The following is a 25,681-nucleotide window of genomic DNA, read 5'->3' as shown; positions in this document are numbered from 1 at the left end:
TATTTAATATTTAACAAATAAATTTGTTAAAGTTTTTAAATATAAACTTGACTTTAACTGCCCATGTACTAAATTTGCTTTTCCTGTAGAACTTCTTTAGAAAAAGTAAATTTTCTTACTGAAATAGCCCTCTTTTATTAGCTAATTTATTTTATCTTATACCAGTCATTTATTATTTATCACAGGATTAGCAATATGCGCTGCTATTTTCCTTACATAACTTTAAGTATAGTTTACATTCAGTAAAATTCACCAGCCTTACATTTATAATTTGCCGAGTTTTGACAGATGTAACCATTACCACAATCATGATATAAAACACTCCCACCATCCTCTGAAGTTCTTGTGTCCTTCTGTGCAGTCAGTCCAATCCGCTGAGATAGCTGGCAGCCCCTGGTCTGCTTTAAGTCGTTAGTTTTGCCTTTTCTGAATTTCATATATATGGTATTCCCCTTATGTATATAATGTACTTTTTGTAATTTTCCACTGTCCTTGGATATTCTGTTCTTTTTCTTTTTTTCTCGTTTTGACTTTCAGTTTTGGAAGCTTGTATTGATCTTTAAGCTCACTAATTTTATTTTTTTCTTCCTCAGCTGTGTCCCGTCAGCTGATGAGCCCATCAAAGGCATTCATTTCTGTTAGTGTTTTTGATTTCTAATATTCCCATTTGCTGCTTTCTCATAGTTTCCATCTCTCTGCTTACATTACCCATCTGTTCTTGCTTGCTGTCCACTTTTTCCGTTAAGAGTGCTTAGTTTATTAATCATAATTAAAATCCCGCAATTGGTTTCCAGTTTTTTTTTTTTTTTTAATGTTTTTAAAGAATCTGGCTTCTTTCCTGTTTACTAGCAAATTTTAGAGGCTTCTTTGGATATATCATCAAAATCTGCTTTCACTTACCAGCGCTCATGATTTCTCATTTAAGAATATAAGTGACCACATAAAAACTTGATATATGTTCATAGCAACATTATTTATAATAGCCAAAAAGAGGAAACAACTTAAATATCCATCAGCTGATGAATAGATAAAGAAAATGATAGTTCCATACAGTTAAGTATTCACAAATAAAAAGAAATGAACTACTGATATATGCTATAACATGGATGAATTTGAAAGGATTATATGAAGTGAAAGAAGCCAATCACAAAGGACTAGATACTGTATGATTCCATTTGTATGAATTTTCCAAAATAGATGAATCATTAGAGACAAAGTAGATTAGTGGTCTCCCTGGGGTGGGGGAGAGGTGGTGTGAAGTGGGGGAAAATGGGATTAGGGGAGAGAACAGTAAGGAGTACTGGGCTTCTTTTTTGGGATAATGAAAATGTTCTAAAATTGATTGTGGTGATGATTGTACAACTCTGAATATATTAAAAGGCATTGATTGGATACTGCAAGTGTATGGTATATGAATTATATCTGTATGAAGCTGTGAAAGAATATACCTGATATATAGAATGTAAGATCTCTGTGCCGCCATAAAGGAATTTTCTGGAAAAATATCGTTATTTTTCTCACGGCACTGACCTCAGAAGGTTTGCTATTTATCCCAAACATTTCTGGGTTTCAAAAACAACACATTAATTGAAACCTCAAGGTTTTCTAAAACCTTATTCCATCTTTGTTATAGTAAGTAGTCAGCCTCTAATTATAGGGCTTATGTTAATTCCAGCACCATATCTTTTTCATGTATCAAGAAAATATATGTCAGAGACTTTTAAAAAATTATTTATTTTAGAGAGAGAGAGAGTGCGAGTGAGTGGAGGGAGGAGGGACAGAGGGAGAGAGAGAGAGAGAGAGAGAATGAATGAATTCTCAGGCCGACTCCTTGCTGAGCGTGGAGCCGGATGCGAGGCTCAGTCCCAGGACCCTGAGGTCTTGACTTGAGCCAAAACCAAGAGTCAGATGCTCAAACGACTGAGCCACCCAGGCACCCATGTCAAAGACTTTCTTAAAAATTCATTCATTATATGTTAATAAAAAAAATTAATTCAAAGTCATACCCAGACCTATCTGCACTTTTCTATTTGTCCGTTAAGTGTTTATAAGATGCTTATGGGCATCTTATAGTAGTACATCCAGAAATTTTGCTCTTAAGTGTGTAACATCCATTTAAAAAAGTACCCAGAGGGGCGCCTGGGTGGCTCAGTCGTTAAGCGTCTGCCTTCGGCTCAGGTCACGGTCCCAGGGTCCTGGGATCGAGCCCCGCATCAGGCTCCCTGCTCGGCGGGAAGCCTGCTTCTCCTTCTCCCACTCCCCCTGCTTATGTGCCCTCTCTTGCTGTGCCTCTCTCTCTGTCAAATAAATAAATAAAATCTTAAAAAAAAAAAAAAAAAGTACCCAGAAAGCCATAATTTTAGTGGATCTGCTGTTTTAGGGCTGATGAAGTGCTATGGTTATAAGCGGAAAAACCAAAGTTATTTTACTTTAGATAATCTGACCACACTTAGTCCCTTACCCCCTTTTTATTTTTTCTTTAGGTTTTTTACTTTTAAGAGGCTTCTTCTGGGGAAGGAATATTTAAACTGTGGAGATTATATGATGATATGTAGGAGAATATTAATACATTTATAGTGTAAAAGCTTAAACATTTTAGGCGTGCCTGGGTGGCTCAGTTGGTTAAACATCTGCCTTTGGCTCAGGTCATGATCTTAGGGTCCTGGGATCGAGCCCCATGTCATGCTCCCTGCTCAGCGGGGAGACTGCTTCTTCCTCTCCCTCTGCCCTTCCACCCCCACTGGTTCTCTCTCTCTCTCTAATAAATAAATAAATAAAAAATCTTAAAAAAAAAAAAAGCTTAAGCATTTAAATTTAATGTTGATCAAACAACTTACTTTAAAAAGAAACTTTTTTGAGTTCCATACTATACAGAGATGCCCTTTTTTTTACATTTTATTTATTTGTCAGAGAGAGAGAGAGAGGGAGAGAGCACAAGCAGGGGAAATGGCAGGCAGAGGGAGAAGCAGGCAGGGAGCCTGACGTGGGACTTGATACCAGGACTTTGGGATCATGACCTGAGCCAAAGGCAGACGTTTAACTGACTTAGCCACCCAGGAGCTCCAATAGTTGTATTAAAGCCAAAGACTGAATGTTAAGCTGGTTTGCTTTAGATGAGGCTTTCAGAATATGTAGAGAAAATTGTTAAAATTTTAAGATCCATCTTTGACTTGAACAACAAACTGAACCGCACTAAATTCAGTCACTGTTTTTTTGCTCTTGGTGAAAATGGATGGAGATAAGGTTTTAGTAGTTGTTTATAGTCAAGTCTCATAAAAAGGGCAGTTTTATTGGATTTGGAAAATATAGACATAAAAAATTTGTCACATTGATAATAACATAGCTCTTGTAGTACTTAATTTTGTAACTTAATTAAGAAATATAATTGGCCTAAATATCAGCTCAGCAATCTAGAAAGTGAACTGCTGTACAAATAGTCCATTTTATACCACTGTTATAAATGGCCCTATCATATGCCAAACTCTCAGAGTAATTACTTTCTTATGATTCTGTCTTTGTTTCCAAAACCTGTTTTAATAAGAATGTTTTTGAATCTGTGTAATATTTAACATATAAAGCCTGCGTTATTTTGAAGTTGATACTGAAAACCTCTAAACTTCTGACCTTGAATAGAATTTGGTATGTATAACCATTACATGCAGCTGCTGGATTCAGAATTGCCTTTTCTGGGACTCTGCTTTGTGAAAAATAATGTGTATTGGACATGAGTGTATGGCAGCTGACATTTATCAAGGATAACAGGAGCCTTACTGATTTTCACATTTTAAAGTAACTTTGAAAGCTTTGCATGTGCACACATGCTCAACATATGTTCCTAAGATTTAAATATATTTTTCATCATGTATCAATGAAACCAAATTTCAGTCTTTAATGAGCTTCAACGTTAAACTTACTCTGTGTGAGTACACAAACATCTAAAGATCAGCAGTGTAGGATATTTAATTCACTTCCATAGAATTTTATCTTTCATACTTTAAAATTATTACGAGTAAAAATGTACCTCCTTGTATTCAGGGTAGCACTCTTGTTATGTAATGTGTTATTTGGCATTTCTTTCATTCCCCTACTATAAAATTTGGCCCTAATGTAGAAAACTGGATTATAGAAATTATTTTTTTTCTTATCAATGGTATATTGCTCTTCTGTTTGAAAAGATTTTTACGGAGCTAGTTATTTTACTGGAGGGTGACATAAATAAATTGGGATTGCGTGATTTTTAGTCTTTGTTCTTAGCCTTTTAAAATTTTCTTTAAAGATAGATTGTGATAATAATTTAAAAAGAATTCTAAAATAAAACTGCAAAATTCATAATGTGTTGGCAAACTTGTTAATTAAAATAACACCTTTAAATGGTTGGTATGGGTTCAGACACTGCTGCCCTTCAGTATATTGATACGCAGACCACACTGACTTGCTGCAAGGTAATAGGAGACATGCTTTGACTTCTGCACATAAATTGGCCATGCACAGCTGTAATCCTACTGTCCTTTCGTTTCCAGATGTGATTGAATAGTATAAGGCCTTTGATACCTAGGTCCTGGGTAATAAGTTGAAACTTAATTTTTTGTGTGTATGTGAGTTTTTACTTGGGCTTTTGATAAGCCTGTTTTGTGGTATGAAGGTACCATGTAAATTCTGGACGTTTTATTACTTAAATAACTCTCCCTGAATTTGAAATATAAGAAGGCTGAGTTCCATTTTTTTCCCCATTTTCCTTTTGGCAGTTAATAAGGAAGTCATTTTATAAGAGTGATAAATAGTAAAAAGAGTTTTAAATTTAGACTAGTTAAATTGCCAGTGTCTTTACATTTTAAAAAAATGCAAAGCAATTATGAATTTTAACAAGAGTTTTCAAAGAAATCATCCCTAATCACTTGTGACCTAAGTGCCCTTACTGTTTCTACAAATTCTTTTCATATAGAAATGCACCATATTAGAGAGGTTTAAAGAAAATACTTGAGGGATGCCTAGCTGGCTCACTTAGTAGATCATGTGGCTCTTGATCTTGGGGTCATGAATTCGAGCCCCACGTTGAATATAGAGATCACTTAAAAATAAAGTCTTTGAAAAAATAAAATACTTGAAATGTTTGCATAAGAACAGTTTAATACTACTACCAAAACTTTATTTGTAGATATTAGTATCTTTGAGAATTTAGTACTTTCCAAAAGACATCTCTTTATAATCCCCTCCTAGGTACCAAGGTTTAGGCAATTTGCAAAAGTTCTTCAGCCAGTGTGGGAATTAGAAAACCAGTACATTGTTTCCTGAATTCATGTGGGTTGTAAATGTAGTTACTTTATAATCACAGAGGCAAAATTCTGTTTTTTTTAATAACCTTGGTTCTGTCTGTAAATCATGAGATTCTTTAGGGAGCCATTTGTTAAGACTTCATGTGCTCAGATAAGCTTTGTTTTGGTCTATGGTTTTAATTATTTCAGCAACCTTGTAAAGATGTAGTATGTCCTGGGGCGCCTGGGTGGCTCAGTCGGGTAAGTGTCTGACTATAGATTTTGGCGCAGATCATGATCATATAGGGCTCGGTGGTGGGCATGGTGCCTGCTTAAGATTTCCTCTCTCCCTCTGCCTCTCCCTCACCCCTCTGCCTCTCTTTAAAAAAAAAAAAAGACTGGTATGTCCATTTTAGAGAATAAGAAAGAGCTTCAGAGACTTAAATTTGGTGATACTATGCTGGGGCTTAGATCAGCTCTGAAGTCTTTTCCTTTTATTTCACTGTGCTGCGTTCGATTTGAATTCATCAGTTTTCTTATCCACTTCACTGATTGTGTGTGTGTGTGTGTTGTGTTGTGTCTAGGAATTAATTCTTTACTGAGTTTTCAGATATGGATTTAAGTATCCCATGCTAACTAAGTTAGGATATTTGGTGCTCGCATAATGGGTGATACTATCTCTCTTTTTATACTTTATATTTTATGAAGGTTTGTAATCCAGTCTTTTCATAACGATTTATTGTTTTTATTTATTTTTTTCATGGCTGTCAAATTTTTATCTCTTAAGGATCATAAGCATTTATTTTAAACTTATTTAAAGATTTCATTTTATTGGGTGGTGAATTCATCTTCCAGTATGATGAATTTCTTGGTCAACTTTCTTAGGTCTGTTTTCACATACACTTGGGAATTTTCATTTACAATTTGCATCTTAAATGGGAAATTTAGTTTTCCTTTTGTTCATTTGGTGCTCTCCATGTGACCCCTTCTCCCTGGCTCGGTACCCCTAGCTCTGTTTTTGTTGCCTTCTCCCATATCCACTCTACCTTTAGTCTAGGTCCAGGACTCCAGTCTGAAATATTCTTGCAATATTAGAGAGATGATGATTCGTCTACACTGCAGGTTGTAGTATGATGTGATCAGTAACTTGTTATTGATGATCATAGCTTCTCTTCACCTTCTTTTCAGCAATTTTTTGGTTTGGTTTTTACCTATGAGCCTTGCTTTTGGTCCTCTTATCTTGTGCATGATTGGATTTCCTTAAAAAGCAGTTGCTAGTTTCTGGTCCTGAAATGCAGTGGGTTCATGGAGTCATCAGTTCATTACTGTATGTTTGCTCTGTGTTTTGGTCCACAGACATATTTGTTATGTTTGAGCATTTCTTTGTCTTCCAAAATTAATAAAAAATACGTACTTTATTTGTCATTATTATATTTAGAGCAGAGGGGAAGAGTGGTTGGTTGAAAGCAGTAGTCCATGATGTCATCTTATCAGAAAGTCCTGTACTTTTAAAAAATTTTTTATTAATTTTTAAATTTTAATTCCAGCATAGTTAACATAAGTGTTACGTTAGTTTCAGGTGTACAATATGGTGATTCAACAATTCTATACATGGGTCAATGCTCATCGTGATAAGTGTACTCTTAATCCCATCACCTATTTCACCCACCCCCTTACCCACCTCCCCTTTGGTTTCTTGGTTTCTCTCTCTTTCTCTCTCTTTGCTTTCCTTTGTCCATTTGTTTTGTTTCTTAAATTCCACATATGAGTGAAATCATATGGTATTTGTCTTTCTCTGACTTATTTCGCTTAGAATTATACTCTCTAGCTCCATCCATGTTGTTGCAAATGGCAAGATGTCATTTTTTTTTTTTAAGATTTCATTTATTTATTTTAGAGAGAGTGCAAGAGCGAGTGAATCTCAGGCAGACTGTGTGCCGAGTGTGAAGCCCAGTGTGGGGCTTGATCCCACAACCTTGAGATCATGACCTGAGCTGAAACCGAGAGTCGGATGTCTAACTGACTGAGCCACCCAGGCGCCCCAAGATTTCATTCTTTTTTATGGCCGAATAGTATTTCATTGTAGACATACACACACCCCACGTCGTCTTTATCCATTCATTTATTGATGGACACTTGGGCTGCTTCTATAATTTGGCTGTTGTAAATAATGCTGCAATAAACATAGGGGTGCATGTAACCTTGTGAATTAGTGTTCTTTTATTTTTATGGGTAAATTACCCAGAAGTGCAATTAGTGGATCATATGGTATGGTAGTTAGTTTTTCACTTCTTGAGGAACCTCCATACTGTTCTTCCACAGTGGCTGCACCAGTTTGCATTCCCATCAACAGTGCACTAGGGTTCCTTTTTTCCCCACATCGTCACCAACACTTGTTTCTTGTGTTTTTGATTTTAGCCATTCTGACAGGTGTGAGGTGAGAGATATCCATTGTGGTTTGAGTTGCTTTTCCCTGATGATGATTGATGTTGAGCGTCTGTTCATGTGTCTGTTGGCCATGTTTAGGTCTTCTTTGGAGATATGTCTGTTCATGTCTTCTGCCCATTTTTTTAATTGGGTTATTTGTTTTTCATTTTGAGTTAAGTTCTTTATATATTTTGGATACTAACCCTTTATCAGATACGTCCTTTGCAGATATCTTCTCCCATTCAGTACGTTGTCTCTAGTTTTGTTGATTGCTTCGTTTCCTTTGGTGTGCAGAAGCTTTTTATTTTGATGTAGTCAGGAAGTCCTGTTCTTTTGATTTTACAACCTGGCTTATTTATATAGGCTTGCAGATAGTAGATACTGAAATATTTATTATACGAATGTGAAGAGGATCTTGGAGAAGCCATACCAGTTTCAGACCTTCAGTCCCAATCTTAATCTTAGTACAGTGGTTCTCAAAAGTGTGGTTCATGGTCCTCTGGGAGTCCCTGAGAACTCTTACAGGGTCCATACAGTTAAAACTATTTTCATAATACCCCGTTATTTACCATTTTCATTCTTTTGATGTTTGCGCTGATGCAGATACAGCGGTACCGAGAGCTGCTGGCACCTCAGCCTCAGTGAAGGCAGCGGTGCCACAGACTGTCCTGGTGGTCGTTATGTACTTTACTTGCCCGCACTTAGAGTTAAAGGAAGCAAACAAAGCAGCATTTCTCACTTAGGATTGTCCTGCATGAGGCAGCAAAATTTGCTCATTTCATTAAATCTTGACTCTTGAGTACTGTATTTTAACAATTCTGTCTAGTGAGAATGGAAAATATGCAGAAAGCACTCTGCCTACCATGGTTATCCTGGGGAAGGGCCCTTGTGTGACCGGTTTGTGTACTGAACTAGCCACTTTTTTCATGGAATACCATTTTTATTTGAAAGAACAGCCAGCAAGCTCTGGTTATTGAAACCTGAGCATTTCACAGATAGTTTCTTGAAACCGAGCAAGATGAACCTATTACTTCAAGGAAAACCTCTGATGGTATTTGTTGAAAGTGATAAAATTTGAGTTCTCAAGTGAAAATTGTAATGTTGGTAAATTTGAATCTGCCACCATGAGTGTAACCGCTTCTCAGTACTTAAAGACTTTCAAGATGAGATGCATGGTGATATTAATACGGAGTTTTTGATATTGTATCATGAAATATATCAGTATTTTAAAATCTGCTTGATCAGTGAACTGATATGTTAAAATGACAATGTTTGATGTTACAAAATCATTCATGGGTAGAAGATTTGCTCAGAGTGTAAGCTAGGGGAGTATATTTTAATGTAATAGCATGAAAGTTGATTAGTAGTTTCAGATTTGACTTTGCAACTAACCTTTAAGAAAGTACTTACTGCTTGTTGAGTTTTAGCATAATACCAAGGAAAATTATCTACAGTTTGCAAAAGGCTATTGTAATAGTCCTTTTTAAAAATAAGTACATGTCTCTGAGGCTGGATTTTCTTCATGTTTTTGTCAAATTAACATATTGCAACATACTGAATGGAGAAGTAGATAAGCAAATCCAGCTATCTTCTTTAAGTCAGACATAAGATTTGTAAAAATGTAGAAACAGTACCACCTCTCTGTTTTGTTTCAGAAAATTTGTTTTCCATAAAATTGTGAAATTGTTAACACAATGCGCTTGTTTTAAAATGAATTAATATTTCAAATATTTATAAGGTTAATTTTGAATATGGTAGATATTGATAGGTATAACCCACATAACAAAAGCTTTTTGGCGTTCCCAGTTTTTAAGAGGTAAAGGAATCCCGATATCAAAAAGGTTGAGAATCACTGATGTAGTGAATTTGGTTGGAACTCCAGAGGCATTTGACTTAAACCTTTCACCCTGCTTGTATATATTGGTTGTTTTGAAGTACATCTGAATTCTGCTATAGCTGTCTCTGTTCTGACCCACTTAAACAGGAAGGGGGCCAGAGCTAACTAGTAAGGTTTGGCCATTTTCAAGGACATGCAGTTGTCATTTACCCTGAATCTTTCTTTTAGTAGTAAGATCCAGATTGACTGCAGAAGGTTAGGACTTTGAACACTTGTATAACATTGTGTGCCGTATCTGATATGCAGTTGTTCCTGCTTTTGAATTAACAGGTCAGCTATTAATTTCCAGTGGAAACCTTTCATAGCACATAGTACATTTTGTGATACTATATTTACTAGTTTGTTGATTATGGACCCTGGTCACTAGCTTATTGAAGGCAAAAAACCTTGTCTGTTTTGGTCAGCACTGTATCCCAAGCACATGGCATGGGGAATGCAGTCTCCTTTGTTTATGTATGTGGACAACACTCAGTATGTTGAGGAATGACCAGTTAAAGACTTTTTTCCCCTCTAGTTTTATTGAGAAATAATTGACACACACCGCTGTATAAATTTAGGGTATACAGCTAGATGGTTTGATTTACGTGTATTATGAGATGAGTACAGTTGGTTCTGCTAACACCCATTTTCTCCTGTAGATACAATAAAAAGAAAAGAAGAAAAAATTCTCCTTGTGGTGAGAATTCTTAGGAGCTACTTTCTCTCTCTGTTTTTTTTAAAGATTTTATTTATTTGACACAGAGAGAGAGCACAAGCAGGGGAAGCGGCAGAGGGAGAGGGAGAAGGAGACTCCCCGCTGAGCAGGGAGCCTGACGAGGCGCTCCATCCCAGGACCCTGGGATCATGACCTGAGCTGAAGGCAGACGTTTAACCGACTGAGCCACCCAGGCGCCCCAGGAGCTACTCTCTTAACCGCTTTCCTATATATCACACAGCGGTGTTAGCTGTAGTCATCCTGTTGTATATTACATCCCTAGTGCTTAGTGACCACTCTTCAGATGTTTGCTGGTGGGTTTGGGTTTTAACCAATTTAGGTGTATGCCTGGTTTTACAGGAGTTCATAATTAAATTTTTGCCTCTAATGTTCTTTAACAATAACGAGGTGTCCCCAGTCTTCATTTACTAGACACATGTAGGCTGGTTTTGTGAAATACAAAAAGCTCTTTAAAGTAATGAATCATGAAACTGACCTTTGAAAAGCAGTGGAGGAAAAAAAAAAACCACAAAGCAATGTTTTACTTAAATTATTTAAGTGGTGCTCTTTTTGTCCTATTCTTCAGTATTTTATATTCTTTCTTGCTGCAAATTTCTTTTCTGGTTACAATCATGATCTAGAAGACAGATTTTTAGTTCCACATAGTAGTAGTATGCTAGCTATATTTTGACGGGGATTTAGGGAGGCAGTTGAGGCTTTTGTTCAGTTAGACTTTGGTACTTTTTAACATTTCTACCAGTGTTACCCTACCTTCAACAGGTAAAGGATGTTAAGAGTGCTTCCTTCTTTTCTTTTTTGACTTTGATATATATGTTCTCCTTCAGTATTTGTATTTTTGTCATCCTGAAATTGATAATGACTTAAAGATTTATTTGAAGAGATAAATTCTGTTACCAGATGTATAACTTCTAGGAATATGGAAATGTTATTTTTAAAAAACGACTCTTTTGAATTTAAAGTTATTTAGGCTAGGAGTGGAATTATAATCAGTGAAGAGTAATATGCTGTGAGGTCAGAAAAAGAAAAAAGGCAGTGGAAACAGCACGCAAGGACTGAGGCACAGACTAACCTGCAGTAAAGATGATGACCCATTCAGGAAGTCATGAGTCAGACTTGCCATGTTGTGTTGCTAGCGTTAGAGAACATCTGCTCCAGTGTCTTTGCTTTTATTAAAGACTTTTTTTATTTTTAAGTAATCTCTACACCCAAAGTGGGGCTCAAACTCACAACCCCGAGACCACGAGTCGCATGCTCTCTGACTGAGCCCGCCAGGTGCCCCTCCTTTGTTATTGCTTTTAAAGAAGGAAATCTAGCTAAGATGGGTTTTACCCTTGATACATCTCTCTCTCTTCCACCTTCAGTATTTTGCTTCGAAAAATTAATTCAAGTTGCTTTATCAACTTTTCATTTCCACATTGTTAATTTTTATCATGTTAGTGTCACAGGTGAACCCTCTGTAGCTACTTAATGTTTTTGATATTTGATATCGGTGGACAGGGCTACCTTCAGTACTGTAGGGGGAGTGTCTTGTTACTTTTAAGTTTTTCACTCTGCAGGTACTCCGGTTCAGGAGTATCAGTGCTGCCCTTGACTCACGGTTCCCATTCCCTGTAGCATTCATGGTGTACCTACTGCTACTTCCTGTCGCAGCTTTCTTTACCAGGTGGCTAATGTCCACTCTTAAGTATTAACATTTCTTTTAGTATCATTTTTTCTTCTCTGAGGCAGATGGAAAGAATGGGTTAGGAGAGAATGGGGCACATGCTGTGATCATCCCCCCCTTTACATCTTTATTGCCTATTTATTGAATCTGTATCAGATTTTATTCCCACGCTCTGCACATGCTTCTCTAACCCCTGTTTATTTTAATCCAGTGCTTTACCACTTACCTCGAGGGGGCTAAAAACTTTGTTTCTCTCTTGTTCCTCTTTCTCTGCTGCTTATATTTTCATTATATGCCAAGAGAAAACCTTAGATATAGTTTTGATGTAGAGATATTTACATCTATCAAGGAAAAATTAAACCACAAATCCAGAAGTAAAAAGAGATCATAAAGAACCACCACTGTGTGCTTTTACCTAGTACCTTTGAAGGTTTGTTGATATCCTCTTCAGAAAATCTTCTAAAATATGCCTCCTTATTCTTATGTCTTTTAATCTTAAGACAGATAGCTGTTACAGTAATTTGTTCTCTTTTCATGGTTTTAATGGCTACTAGCTATGTCTCACCACACTATTTCAGTGGGAGAATGTTTTGAATTCCAGTCAGCTACCTGTAAGTTTAGAATAACCTGAATAGTCCTGGCTAATTTGTTTTTTGTCTGAAACTTTTTAATTTGTTGCCATATGGGATATTTGTAGCTATTTGTCTTTCAACAGAGAGCAAATCTGAATCTTTGTTCTTGGTATTGAGGGATTACCATTATTCCCTTTGTTAGTTGCTTGCTTTGTATTGCTTTTCATGCTCACATTAAACATATGCATATGTGAGGTGCGATTATTACCAGATTTTACAGGTGATAGGCTTTTTATTTTTTATTTTTTAAAGATTTTATTTATTTATTCATGAGAGACAGAGAGAGAGAGACAGAGGCAGAGGGAGAAGCAGGCTCCCCGCGGAGCAGGGAGCCCGATGCGGGACTCGATCCCAGGACCCCGGGATCATGACCTGAGCCGAAGGCAGACGCTCAACCGACTGAGCCACCCAGGCGTCCCGGTGATAGGCTTTTTAAAGGTGACAAAAGTTTACCTTTTAGTGAAATTGAGATTCTGCTCTTGAGTTTGATTCCAACAAAGCCCCATTGTCTTTTCAAAAAAAAAAAACCACATAGTAAATCATAGTAAATCAGCTGAAGGATTCAAACGTTTGAGTTTTTTTTTTTTTTAAAGATTTTATTTATTTATTTGAGAGAGAGAGAATGAGAGACAGCACGAGAGGGAAGAGGGTCAGAGGGAGAAGCAGACCCCCCGCTGAGCAGGGAGCCCGATGAGGGACTCGATCCCGGGACTCCAGGATCATGACCTGAGCTGAAGGCAGTCGCTTAACCAACTGAGCCACCCAGGCGCCCGAGTTTTATTTTGATAGGCAGCTTGGAGCCACTATATTTGTTGGAGTGGGAATACTCAAGTAAAAAATGACATGTCAAAAAGAAGCAAAAATGGAAGCTCTCCTTGCATCTTCTCTGTATTTTAAGGAAGATTGTTGAGTTGGTGAAAAGTACAGCTAAGGGGATGGTAAAGAAAAGGAGAGCTGGAGTTGGAAAAGGAACCGGGAGAATGGTGGGTAGTAGCAGTAAAAAAGAAAGAGGAAGGAGTTTGTAATGAAACAGTCTTGTACAATTTTTTTTAAAGTTTATTTAAGAAAAAAGTTTGTTTGTTTATGTAAGTAAGTAATCTCTACACCCAGCGTGGGGCTTGAACTCACAACCCCGAGATCAAGAGTTGCATGCTCCTCTGACTGAGCCAGCCAGGTGCCCCTTATATAAGTTTTTTTTTTTTTATAATGGTTTAGAGCTTACAGTGTAGAAAGTGGAGACAGAAAAGAGAACAGGAGTAGAGTGCAGTGTGTAAAACAGTGTAGTAGAAGTGTGAAAAGTGCATCAGGATAAAGAAGGAAAAACTTTCTCTAATTGGGAGAGTTTGAATGGTTTCATCAGAGGTGACAGTTGAACGTAATCTTGAAGGATGAGTAGGAGTATTCTAGATATTAGGAGATTTAAAAAGGAATGACTTAAAAACAAACAGGAAATAATTCAGTGATCATCCTTTGTCAGAATCTCTTTTAGCATAGGTCATTTGGGAGGCTGCTGCTGGTGGTAGTGGCCGTGCTGAGAAGAATGGACTGATGGTATGTTTAAAATGAAACTCAGGTGTGGAGGGATTCAGTGCATTAAATTGTAGGATCCAGTGTTAACCTTTAAAATAAGGAATTACCTAGCTAGTTAGTATGCTGTCAGGAGAGTAATTTGATTTAGATGGAAGTGGCTTGCTTAACTCCCTCTGCACAGTGTATATTTGTGAACTTCAACTCAGTTGCTTCTGTAGAGGTTGAGAAGTCTCTTGGCAACAAGCTTCCAGTTGCAACTAACATCTGCTTTGGCTAATTGGTATGCCCAATTCTGGTAGCAGAGCCTCTGGGGAGTTTGTGTTTGAATTCAGCTTCATCAGGTTTAAACTGGAACATAAATGTGAAGGGGCTTTGGGGTCAGCCTGTTGATTGAGAATGAAAAGGCAAGACATACAAAGGGAGAAGAGAGAATGAAACCTGTGGATAAAATAGCTGTTAATTTACATTTGGATGCTTTTTAGCTTAATTTGTATATTAAAAATGGGATGTTTTACTCTGTTGTTCTCTGCTATCCCCTTTTCAAGTTTGCTGGCATTATAAACTAAAGAAGACTGAGAAGAATGACCAGGACCTAAGGATATACCATTTTTGGCATATGTCTGCACCAAGGTAGTTTATTGTAGACAGTGCTCATCTGCTTTTTCTCTTTAAAAAACAACTGTAGGCTGGTGGTTTCCTATCAGCTGTGTTCCCATGACACTTTATGCAGTGCCTTCATTTTAACACTTACCAAATTATGTTGTTGTAATTGTTTATGCATTCTTCTTCTGCTAACTTGAGAGTCGTAGCAGTGTATGGTATCATTCATCTCTCTTTCCTGGACCTAAAATGGTTCTGGACATGCAAATGTTTGAGCTGAAATAGAATTAAATTGAAAAATGGATTGCATTAGGTGGTTTATACTTGATCCTACTAAATAGACATAACAGATTATCAGCAACAAAACAAGAGGATGTTGCCAGTTAGTTTTTATTTGAAACTTTCTCTCTCATTTCTGTCCTTGTCTCCTTTCAGCTCTTACCCTGTTTACCAGGGTTGAATTAAAACATAAAAGTAGGAGTGCCTGGGTGACTCAGTTGGTTGGGTGTCTACCTTTGGCTCAGGTCATGATCCCAGGGTCCTGGGATCGAGCCCTGCATCGGGAAGCCTGCTTCTCCCTCTCCCACTCCCCCTGCTTGTGTTCCCTCTCTCGCTGTATCTCTCTGTGTAAATTAAATAAATAAAATCTTAAAAAAAAAAAAAAAAGTAAAACATAAAAGTAGGAGACAATCACTGGAAGAGACATCTAGTTGATGAGAAAGCTTTCATAGTGGTTCCATGTTTACCCCGCCCTGGCTACACCCCATGATCTCTTAAACACACACAGGTTATACTTCCCTCAGTTCTTCAGTCTTTTCCTCTCTGGTGCTGGTTCTCTTGGAGCTGTAGCACAGATTGAAGTAAAACCTTTAATTTGATATTTTAGAAATACAGTTTTGTAGGATTAAGGCTTTAACTAGTGGTGACTATATACTAAATTGTCTTGAGTAAGAGTGTCAATTTGGAACTTGAATTTTGGGTAGTGCTTTTATATATGAATGTCTCATAATTTTTCCCAGTAGTAACTTTTTTTCCTAATTGGATTGAGCAGTCTCTGCTTTTACATAGAGATTCAAGTGGTTTTCAGTAAATCATTTCAAATCCACAGTTGTTGTTTGAAAATTTTCCTCAAGTTACTGTGATTCTCAGGACATACCAGAAACACTCCCTAATTAGCATTATTTAATCATACCTTGTGTAAGTCAGCCAAACAAGCCTGACAAATTAAATTACTAGTGGGATAGTCAAAGTTTTTGGCCCCAGCATTTAATCTTAGAAAACGCAAGACTAAAAAGACTTGACACACTTTTTCAGGGTATAGCTCATGCATTTCTGATCTTAAGTTTTCTTCTTGCTGTGTTAGCCAGTGACTATTATTCATCTCAAGTGGAAGTAAGGATCATGGTTAATATTAGACCACCTCAGAGGGCAGTTTATCTGGTGACTTGTAGAGTAGTGGTTAGTTTTTAGGGGCTTGAGGGGAATAAGCATTAGTACCTGCTGGGTTTGAGTGGCTCCTTGCCTCTGTCCCTGGTACTCTGCATACCCCCCAACCCTGAGTGTACAACTGCTCTGTGTTCTTACCGATGAGTTGAGAAATTTTCTGGTTAACTGGTTGGAGGTGGTGTGATTTAAAAGTATAAATGGTTTATTTTTGGTGAGGGATAAAATGCCCAAGGAACATTTGATACATATTTTGTTGGTTATAAAGTTCTGAGTCCCAGTTCTGCCATCTGGTATCTGTGTGTGACCCAGTGGAAAGTTACTTAGCTATTTTCTTATCTATAAAATGGGAATAGTAATGCATACTTTGGAGAGTCATTGTGAGAAATCACACAGAACATGTGGTATGCCCAGCACTGTACGGCCACAAAAGTTATCCCCTTCCGTTTCCCTTATTAATGTAGGAAAAGTAAAATATTTTATTTTATTTATTTATTTATTTTTAATTTTTTAAATTTAAAAAAATTTTTCAATTTATTTTTATTTTTATTTTTTTTTAGATTTTATTTATTTATTTGACAGAGAGACACAGCGAGAGAGGGAACACAAGCAGGGGGAGTGGGAGAGGGAGAAGCAGGCTTCCCGCGGAGCAGGGAGCCCGATGTGGGGCTCGATCCCAGGACCCTGGGATCATGACCTGAGCCGAAGGCAGATGCTTAATGACTGAGCCACCCAGGCGCCCCAAAAGTAAAATATTTTAGTTGGTCTCTGTGCCATCTGAGATTTACTGGTAACCTATCTCCTCTCCGTTTTGGATTTTGGCATCGCATGGCACCCCCCCCCCCCCCCCCCCCACTATGGGCATTAGCATTGTTGATTGGTATCTTTTCCTTTTGGACAGGAGTACTTCCTGCATCCTTGTCCATCTGGCTAGTTTGTCATACACAATCAGTATTTTTTTCTCGTATATTAACTGCACATAACCCAAACGAAAGCTAGTTGATGCTGTTCAGTCATATACCAACATTTTCATGACTTTTGAGCTGGCAGGTATAATTCTTTTCTGTTTTTTAGCCAGAATTAGTTTAGGAATGTTCATTTTTTAGCAGTTTAACTTGTATTCTGAGCATGTCTAAGCTTAAACATGTACCATAGCTTGTTGTGTATAGAAAGGCCTGTAGTATTTATATAAGGAATTCTAACCAGTTCCTGTTAAGATTTTTTCATTTTAAATCCGATTTTTCCAAATGATATAGCAGTAGGTAACATTAGATTTTGATAGCATTGAAAGTTATTCTAAATTGCTACTATCTATATTTGAAGTAAATTGCATAGAATATCTTGCTTAAATGTAATCTTAAAGTGTGCGTTGTCGTATCAGTATATTGAAGTAGATAGCACAGAACTCTTTAGTAGAAACCTTTTAGAAAAGGAAAAAAAATGTAAAACGGCCCAAGGATCTAGACGGCTGAGTTCACACGGAAATGAATATATTTTGGGCCCTAGGATTCTGATTCAATAAATTCTCCACTCTAGTCCTTTTCTTTCTTTCTCTCTCTTTTTAAAAAAATATTTATTTATTTGAGAGATAGAGTGAACATGAGCTTGGGGGTAGGGGTAGAGGGAGAGGGAGAAGCAGGCTCCCCACTGAGCAAGGAGCCTGACCGGGGCTTGATCCCAGGACCCTGAGATCATGACCCGAGGCAAAGGCAGATTCTTACCCAGCTGAGCCACCCAAGTGCTCCTCTAGTCTTTTTTTATACTGTGGTGTCATGGGCTTGAAAAAACTGTGATTGGATTGTATTCTACCTGGAAGTGTAGTTGAGGTGTATCTCTAGTTTTATAATCACTTGGGGGACATCTCTTCATTCGCAACTTCAAAATATATCTGCAAGTCATTATTGGATTTATGAGGTGATTTCAAGAGTACAGATTACTTGGGGGGGGGGCAGATATATATTGTGGTCTTTTTTTTTTTTTTTAAAGATTTTATTTATTTGACAGAGAGATAGCAAGAGCAGGAACACAAGCAAGGGGAGTGGGAGAGGGAGAAGCAGGCTTCCCGCAGAGCAGGGAGCCCAGTGCTGGGCTTGATCCCAGGACCCTGGGATCATGACCTGAGCCAAAGGCAGACGCTTAACGACTGAGCCACCTAGGCGCCCCTATATTGTGGTCTTAATTCTCTACTGTGTAGGTGATCTTTAATTGTAAGGAGTCAGACTGTAGGAGGGGGTTAATATTCATAGACTGTTCTTATAATCAAAGACACTGTGAGACTCTTGTGCTATATTATTTCCCCTTTGAATATGGATTTTACCAGCTCCATATATCCTCTAAACTAGATGGGTTGTAATTTAAGATAAAAATGTAAGCTGTACAGTTACCGATTTATGTTTCTTTTAGAATTTTTTTGGAAGAATGATCTATTCATGGGCCTAGTGTGTAATCCGTTCTCCCCTCGCACCCTGATTATTGACTACTGACTGAAAATGGTCTAGATTTAGGTGTGTATGCTAGGCATTTACCTTTCATACCTTAAAAAGAATAATTTACCAAGCTAGATAATATATCCTCTCAGGTAGATATAGTTTGAGTCCATCTCTGCCAGTGAGAAGCAGGCAGCAGACCGGGCAAATAAAACAAATGCTATTTACAATTTTTATGTTTATAACAAAGATTAATACCAAACAAACAGAAAACTATAAAGTATGTCATAGTCATTTGTGCTCAGGAATAATTGTATTAGTTATTGTATATACTGAAACTTATTTTTGGGGCAGAAATACTTACAGTTTTCATTTTCATGTTGAACATTTTCTTTATCCTAATGAAATTTAGGAGATGCATTTGCTGTATTTTTTTTTCGTTGTTGTATGGTATTTTATCATTCATTCTTGGAAGACCTGTGGTCTTCCAGGTGTTGTGCAATAAATGTGACTTGGTGTCAAGGTTCATATCTGAGTAACAACTAGGCAAGAAATTGGCAAACCTGTTCTTTAAAAAAAAAAAAAAAGAGAATGATACTTTAATGGTTTTACATTAGAATTTTGTGTTAATACATTTGTGGATAATTACCTTTGTTACTAGAGATCAGAGGATTCTGTAAAAGAGTAAATTTGGTAGCACATAGACTACACGGTCATATGCACATTATAGCTTGTTGTTATGCCAAATCAAGAGAAGGAGTCACATATGTATATATGGACACATTTGACATACTTATATTTCTCTACATGCACATAAAAATTGATGTAACGTGAATGACTTGTATGCCTTTCTGGTTTAGACTGGTAATTGTGATTATTGATTTCTTCCATACTAAGAGATTGTCATGGTTTTTCATTCTCTACTGATGTAATTTATGCCTTTAAAACTCATTTTGGTGACATCCTATATCAAGTGTAGAAGTGAAAAATTTAAAAAGTTTGAACTATTATATAGATTAGAATGAAGGGAATTCTAAAGTATGACTTAATAAGTTGAATGTTCCATTTATTCAGTATTTATTCAAGACATTTATTGACCACTTATTAAATGTTAGGCACCTTAAAGTGTACTGGAGATTCAGCTTAATATTTAATAGCAAAGTAAGGTGGAATAATACTGAGACTCTGGAATAAATTATGTCTTTCAAATTAAAGAAATGCTATTTGTTCACCAAATAGTTTGCCATTCAGTTTTGGGGATTCAGCTTATGTTTGATATCAAAGTAAGGAAATAATATCCAGGATGTGGAATAGATTATATTTTTAAAGTAAAGAAATGTTACTATTCACTGGATGGTTTGCCACTCAATTTAAAAATAACTTTGTGAATGAAACAAATATAAAACTAGGTGTGTATTGAGACGTAGCTAAAATTATTTTTCTGTACTTAAGGACTCACCATTTTTAAATATGAAAATTGGAAATCAGAACTGAGCATATTTTAAAACTTTTTTATTTGGAAATAATTTTAAACTTAAAAGTTGCCAGAAAAAGAACAGTACAAAGAATTTAAAAATTTTTCTTCTGCCAAGATTCACCCTTTGTCAATATCTTGCTGCCCTCCTTTCTCCTCTCTTCTTCTTCTCCCTCTTCTTTGCTTCTCTTTCTGTTCCTTTTTTCACTCACTTAAAATGTGTGTAAATCCCATCCCTCTACCACTAGAGGGTCATTTGCATATATAATGGTCCATTTACTGTAAATACTAAGAATAAGGATAGCCTCTTTTTTAAAAAAATATTTTATTTATTTATTTGACAGAGAGACAGTGAGAGAGGGAACACAAACAGGGGGAGTGGGAGAGGGAGAAGCAGGCTTCCCGCTGAGCAGGGAGCCTGATGTGGGGCTCGATCCCAGGACCCTGGAACCATGACCTGAGCCGAAGGCAGACGCCCAACGACTGAGCCACCCAGGCGCCCTAAGGATAGCCTCTTAAATAAACACGTACAGAACTCAAGTAAATTTCACATTGATAAAATATTCTTATTGTCCATATTCTAATTTTGTCAGTTGATCCATTAATGTCCTTTATAGCACTTCCCCCATCTAGGACAGAATCCAGTATGGGATCAAATACCCATTTGTCATTTCTTTTTAGCTTTCTTTAATCTGGAATATTTACAGATTTTGTCTTTTATGAGATTGTCATTTTGGAAGAATACGGTATTTCTGGCATTGTGGGATCTGGGTATGTTTCAAAATCATAATATTGAGCCACTATTTTTTTTTTTTTTTTAATTGATTTATTTTAGAGAGAGGGAGAGTGTGTGTATGCCCATGCAGGCCCAGGGGCAGAGGGAGAGGGAGAGGGAGAGACTCCCAAGCGACTCCCTGCTGAATGCAGAGCCCAAATGGGGCTCCATCTCACAACCCTGAGATCATGACCTGAGCTGAAATCAAGAGTCTGTCGCTCGACCCACTGACCCACCTAGGCACCCCATATTGAGCCACTGTAAATCAAAGATATGTTAAGTTCTTTTCTCTCCTTTTCTTGGAAACATCTCAGCTTTTCAGCTTTTACATTTTACTACCAAAATTACAGGTAGAATGAATTTTGTTGGTATTTAATTCATACCTACAGCATATGTAAAGGTGATGTCATAATCTAGAGCTCTTGGTTAATGATCATGTGGTTTTGATTTTTTAAAAGCTGCATATTTAAGTTTCGTTGATTTTGAATTTTTGTCTCCTTTCCTGGTATTATTGTGCCACCTAGTGGAAATTTATATCATTCACTACATGTCTAAAAATCCAGATGGACTGCAAGATGCATTTTAACATACTCAGAAAAAAGTAGTTTGGAAAGTTTGAACTTCTTGATGGACTTGGAATTCTTTAGAACAATGATTGTCTTCCTAAACGAGAGTTTAGGACAAATAAAGTTCTTAGTAAGTGAAGGCTTAGTAGAGGTCTTAAAATTATGAGCTATTGAATGTTAAAACCAGTTTTTGTTTCAACAAGAAACACCCTACATTTATTTTCTTTATCATTGAAATCTTAACCAAAACATATTACATTTCCATCAGTTAATATTAAGATAATTCTTGCTATGTGGATCTTATCAAAAGCCCTTCTTGCCCCCCTGAACTTTTTATTGTGTACGTCTTCTCTCCAGGCCTAACATAGTGGAGTTTATGTGTTATTTACACATTCCAGGTTTATTTGGAAGTCACAGAAGAACAACACGGTGGGTAACAAATACTCATGAAATGGTTTAAAGGAAAACCATGTGGTACCTTGAAAATAGCCTGAAAACAATTTAGATTTTTATCATTTGAAGACTCCTTACCAAATGACAAGATAAGCTCTAATTTGTGCTTTCTTGGGTAAAAATAAAATGTAAGGTTTTTTTTTTTTCAAAGATTTTATTTTTGGATTTTATTTTTAAGTAATCTCCACACCCAGTGTTGGGGCTCAAACTCACAACCTCGAGATCAAGAGTCACCTTCTCTACTGACTGAGCCAGTCAGATGCCCCCCAGGATTTCATCATGTGGAGAGTTGGCGGTCTTTTCTTCTTGTTATTAAATATGAAGAAGATGCCTTCCTTATCCTTTGTAGTATTTAACATACACATTTTTAGTAGGATTTGAGAAACATTTTAGTCTTGGAGTTGGACGTTCTGCATAATTAAACTGGAATGTGAACTCTTGACATTGTCTTCAGAATACAAATTTATAATAAAGAATATTAAGAATTATCTAACCATGGGGATGCCTGGGTGGCTCAGTCGATTAGGTGTCTGCCTTTGGCTCAGGTCATGATCTCAGGGTCCTGGGATTGATCCCTGCAGGCTCCCTGCTCAGTGAGGCGTTTGCTTGTCCCTCTCCCTCTGCTGCTCCCCCTGCTCTTGCTGTCTCTTGTCTCTCTCTCAAATAAGTAAAACCTTAAAAAAAAAAGTATTATCTAACCATGTAGGGAGTGTAGTTCTGAATTACAAAATTAAGCCACTCAAGCATACAGCAGCTTTATAGAGTCATGGATATTTTATAATATTTTCATCTTATCATTATTCTTTCTTAGTTGCTGATGTATAGTCACGATGAGCGGATTAGGAGAAAACTCCTTGGATCCACTGGCCCCTGATTCACGAAAACGCAAATTGCCATGTGATACTCCAGGACAAGGGTAGGCAGTGTATTTCCAGATGCTTCACCAAAGGCTCTTCCCCCTACCGTTATATTTTTGCTTAAAGATAGCATTCAGCTTTCTGTTATATATATTCTCTGGTTATATTTTTTTTTGTCTTTGCTTAAATAATATGATTTCGCTTTGTAGTAAGTAGTGTGGCATAGTGATCAGATGGACATCCTTATGATGCAATAGAAATTTTGTTGCTGATTCAGATAGAAGCAAGAATCTTATACTAACACCTTTGATACGGCCGTTATCAAGCATTTCTTAGTGGAGGTAGTAGGAGTTAGGAATAGATAATTAAGATTATCACAAGTAAGACTCTTTGAATTCCTGTAAGAAAATGTTGTAAGTTGGTATTTTGGCATTTGTGGGGTTTCATCATTCTTTTCCTGAATGAAGTTCAAAGTTTAAAAAATAGAAATCAGATACTTCATTTTATGCAGTGATACTCTAGCCTTCTTAGTATTTGCCAAGATCAATATGACTTGAGTTTTAATGTAATTGTTGCAAAGTAAAAAAATGACCTGTAAGCCATAAAACCTTGTCATTAATAAGTAGCTAACACTGTTTTCCTTATTATTTGGTGTTTTACTGTCTCTATGAGGTAAAGACTATGTATCCTCATTTTCTGGATGATGAAACTGAGACTAAGTCTGCCCAAGGCCACCAGGCTAACAAAGAGGTGGACTTGAATTTAGGTTTGCCTGTATTTCTACTCTATTGTACTACTTCTTCAAGACAAGGTTTTGATGGTTTCTTTTGGCTAAATTTAATTTGTTCCGATACGAAGGTACTGGTGTTGTATAGAGACTGGTTCTGCTCGCTGCTCTTTTGTGATAGGTATATTCATGACCTCCCCCTTCTCTCTCAGTTTTACCTGCAGTGGTGAAAAGTGGAGACGGGAGCAGGAGAGTAAATATATTGAAGAATTGGCTGAACTGATATCTGCTAATCTTAGTGATATTGACAATTTCAATGTCAAACCAGATAAATGTGCAATTTTAAAGGAAACAGTAAGACAGATACGTCAAATAAAAGAGCAAGGTAATACAAAGTAAGAAAAACACTCAAGTCTTTTCAGGAGGAACTTGTTAACTGTGTTTACATTTGTCTTTTTGCTTCCTTGTTGCTCATGGATGGACCACTGCTAATTGAACCTAGCCTGTGTGGGACTGAACAGATGAGTTGACCAACTTTACTCTTTGAGAAACAGTTAATAGAGAAGTAGATAGAGGCTTGTTTCCTCACCCTGTCACGTGTTAGCTTCCTTTCAGGAAGCCATGGATAGTACATGTAGTAGTGAAGGAAAATTGAGGGCATCTTCTGCCCTTCTCGGTAAATCCTAAGTTTTAACATTTAAAAATTATAGCATTGTTTTCTTATCAGGAAATGTAATATATGTGAATGTGTATGCCCTTGTGTGTGTCTTTGTTCTGGGCACTGTGTGAAGGTGAATTTGATCTGTAACTGACACATATGCTATTTGTAGTACTGCCTTGTGTCTTTTCAGGAAAAACTATTTCTAATGATGATGATGTTCAGAAAGCTGATGTGTCCTCTACAGGACAGGGAGTTATTGATAAAGACTCCTTAGGGCCACTTTTACTTCAGGCAAGTATATTATACTTTTGAGGAATTTTTAAGACTTAAAAATACACTTTTGTTTCCTTAAATAGGTTTGATTTACCTGTAGCGCCTATAGCATGTTTCTCTTACTTTAAAGTAGGAGTTGGGAGCAGGGAGACTCTTCATAAAGTGCACCTGTTAACTTTTCTTTGTTGTTTCAACTAGTTTATTCCAGCTACTTTTTAGTTGATCAACTTAGTTCTTTGTAAATTTTCATTAGGGAGTAGTGTAGTGCCTATAGCTTGACTTGGTATCAAGTGGAAAAACAGAAAGTGCTAAGGATGATTTTCTTATTTTTAAAGCTCTTTTCAAGATGTAATTCTTCAAAAATTAGATTAGACAGTGATTCAGATTTTATGTTGACTGTAGTTATCTTTTTTCCCCAGTTCTTTTTATTTTTTTATAAAACCTTATAGTAATTGTGCTAATGTTAATAGAAATGGTAAATGGTAGCTGATAATTGTGGTGGTTGTTAAATCAACAGTAGTTTTAAAAATTTCTGTTTAGTACTAAGTCTGGTGTCTTAATAGGCTAAGCCTGCCGTAACAAAATATCACAGATTGGGTGGCTTAAACAACAGAAATTTCTTTCTTTTTTAAGAGCAAGAGAGCAGGGGAGGGGCAGAGGGCGAGGAAAAGAGAGAGAATCTTAAGCAGGTGTGGATCCTGATGCGGGGCTCGATCTTACGACCCTGAGATCATGACCTGAGCCGAAATCAAGAGTTGGACACTTGACTGACTGAGCCACCCAGGCACTCCCAGAAATTTATTTCTTAAAGTTCTGGAGGCTGGAAGTCCAAGATCAGGTGTTGGCAGGCTTGGTTTCTCCTGAGACCTTTTTCCTTGGCTTGTAGATGGTTGCCTTTTCCGTATGTCTTCACATGATCTTTCTCTGTGTATATGCATCCTTAGTGTCTCTTTTCTTATATATGAACGTCAGTACTATTGGATTAGAGCCCTATTCTTATGAGGGTTAGGGCTTCAGCATGTCAATTTTGGTGGGGATACAGTTCAGTCCATAATAGCCAATATTAACATATCCCACTATAGGCATTGGATGGTTTCCTGTTTGTGGTGAATCGTGATGGAAACATTGTATTTGTGTCAGAAAATGTCACACAGTATCTGCAATATAAGCAAGAGGACCTGGTTAACACAAGTGTCTACAATATCTTGCATGAAGAAGACAGAAAGGATTTCCTTAAAAACTTACCAAAATCTACAGGTAGTCTTTTAATATGTATTTTCTAAATAAGTTAAAAAAATTTATCTTCTTGA

At 36.9% G+C, this 25,681-nt stretch overlaps 1 protein-coding gene across 5 annotated transcripts in view; it reads left to right on the top strand.

Annotated features, from left to right (window-relative positions):
- Positions 1 to 25,681, top strand: part of NCOA3 (nuclear receptor coactivator 3) — a 138,757-nt gene that overhangs the window by 84,710 nt on the left and 28,366 nt on the right. For 4 of the 5 annotated variants that reach the window (XM_032419868.1, XM_032419869.1, XM_032419865.1 and 1 more), the window contains 4 exons: positions 22,665 to 22,769; positions 23,650 to 23,822; positions 24,289 to 24,389; positions 25,454 to 25,628. In XM_032419868.1, the coding sequence (XP_032275759.1) occupies positions 22,684 to 22,769; positions 23,650 to 23,822; positions 24,289 to 24,389; positions 25,454 to 25,628 (535 nt within the window). In that variant the 5' untranslated portion in view covers positions 22,665 to 22,683. Of the gene's footprint in view, positions 1 to 13,729; positions 14,747 to 22,664; positions 22,770 to 23,649; positions 23,823 to 24,288; positions 24,390 to 25,453; positions 25,629 to 25,681 lie in introns of those variants that run through there. The other variant, XM_032419867.1, reaches the window with a different exon arrangement.

This window comes from Phoca vitulina, unplaced genomic scaffold (assembly GCF_004348235.1).
Source record: "Phoca vitulina isolate PV1807 unplaced genomic scaffold, GSC_HSeal_1.0 scaffold22, whole genome shotgun sequence".
In the NCBI taxonomy this organism is placed as follows: Eukaryota; Metazoa; Chordata; class Mammalia; order Carnivora; family Phocidae; genus Phoca; species Phoca vitulina.
Note: the sequence above shows the minus strand (reverse complement) of the source record. Positions and strands in the feature narration are given on the sequence as shown.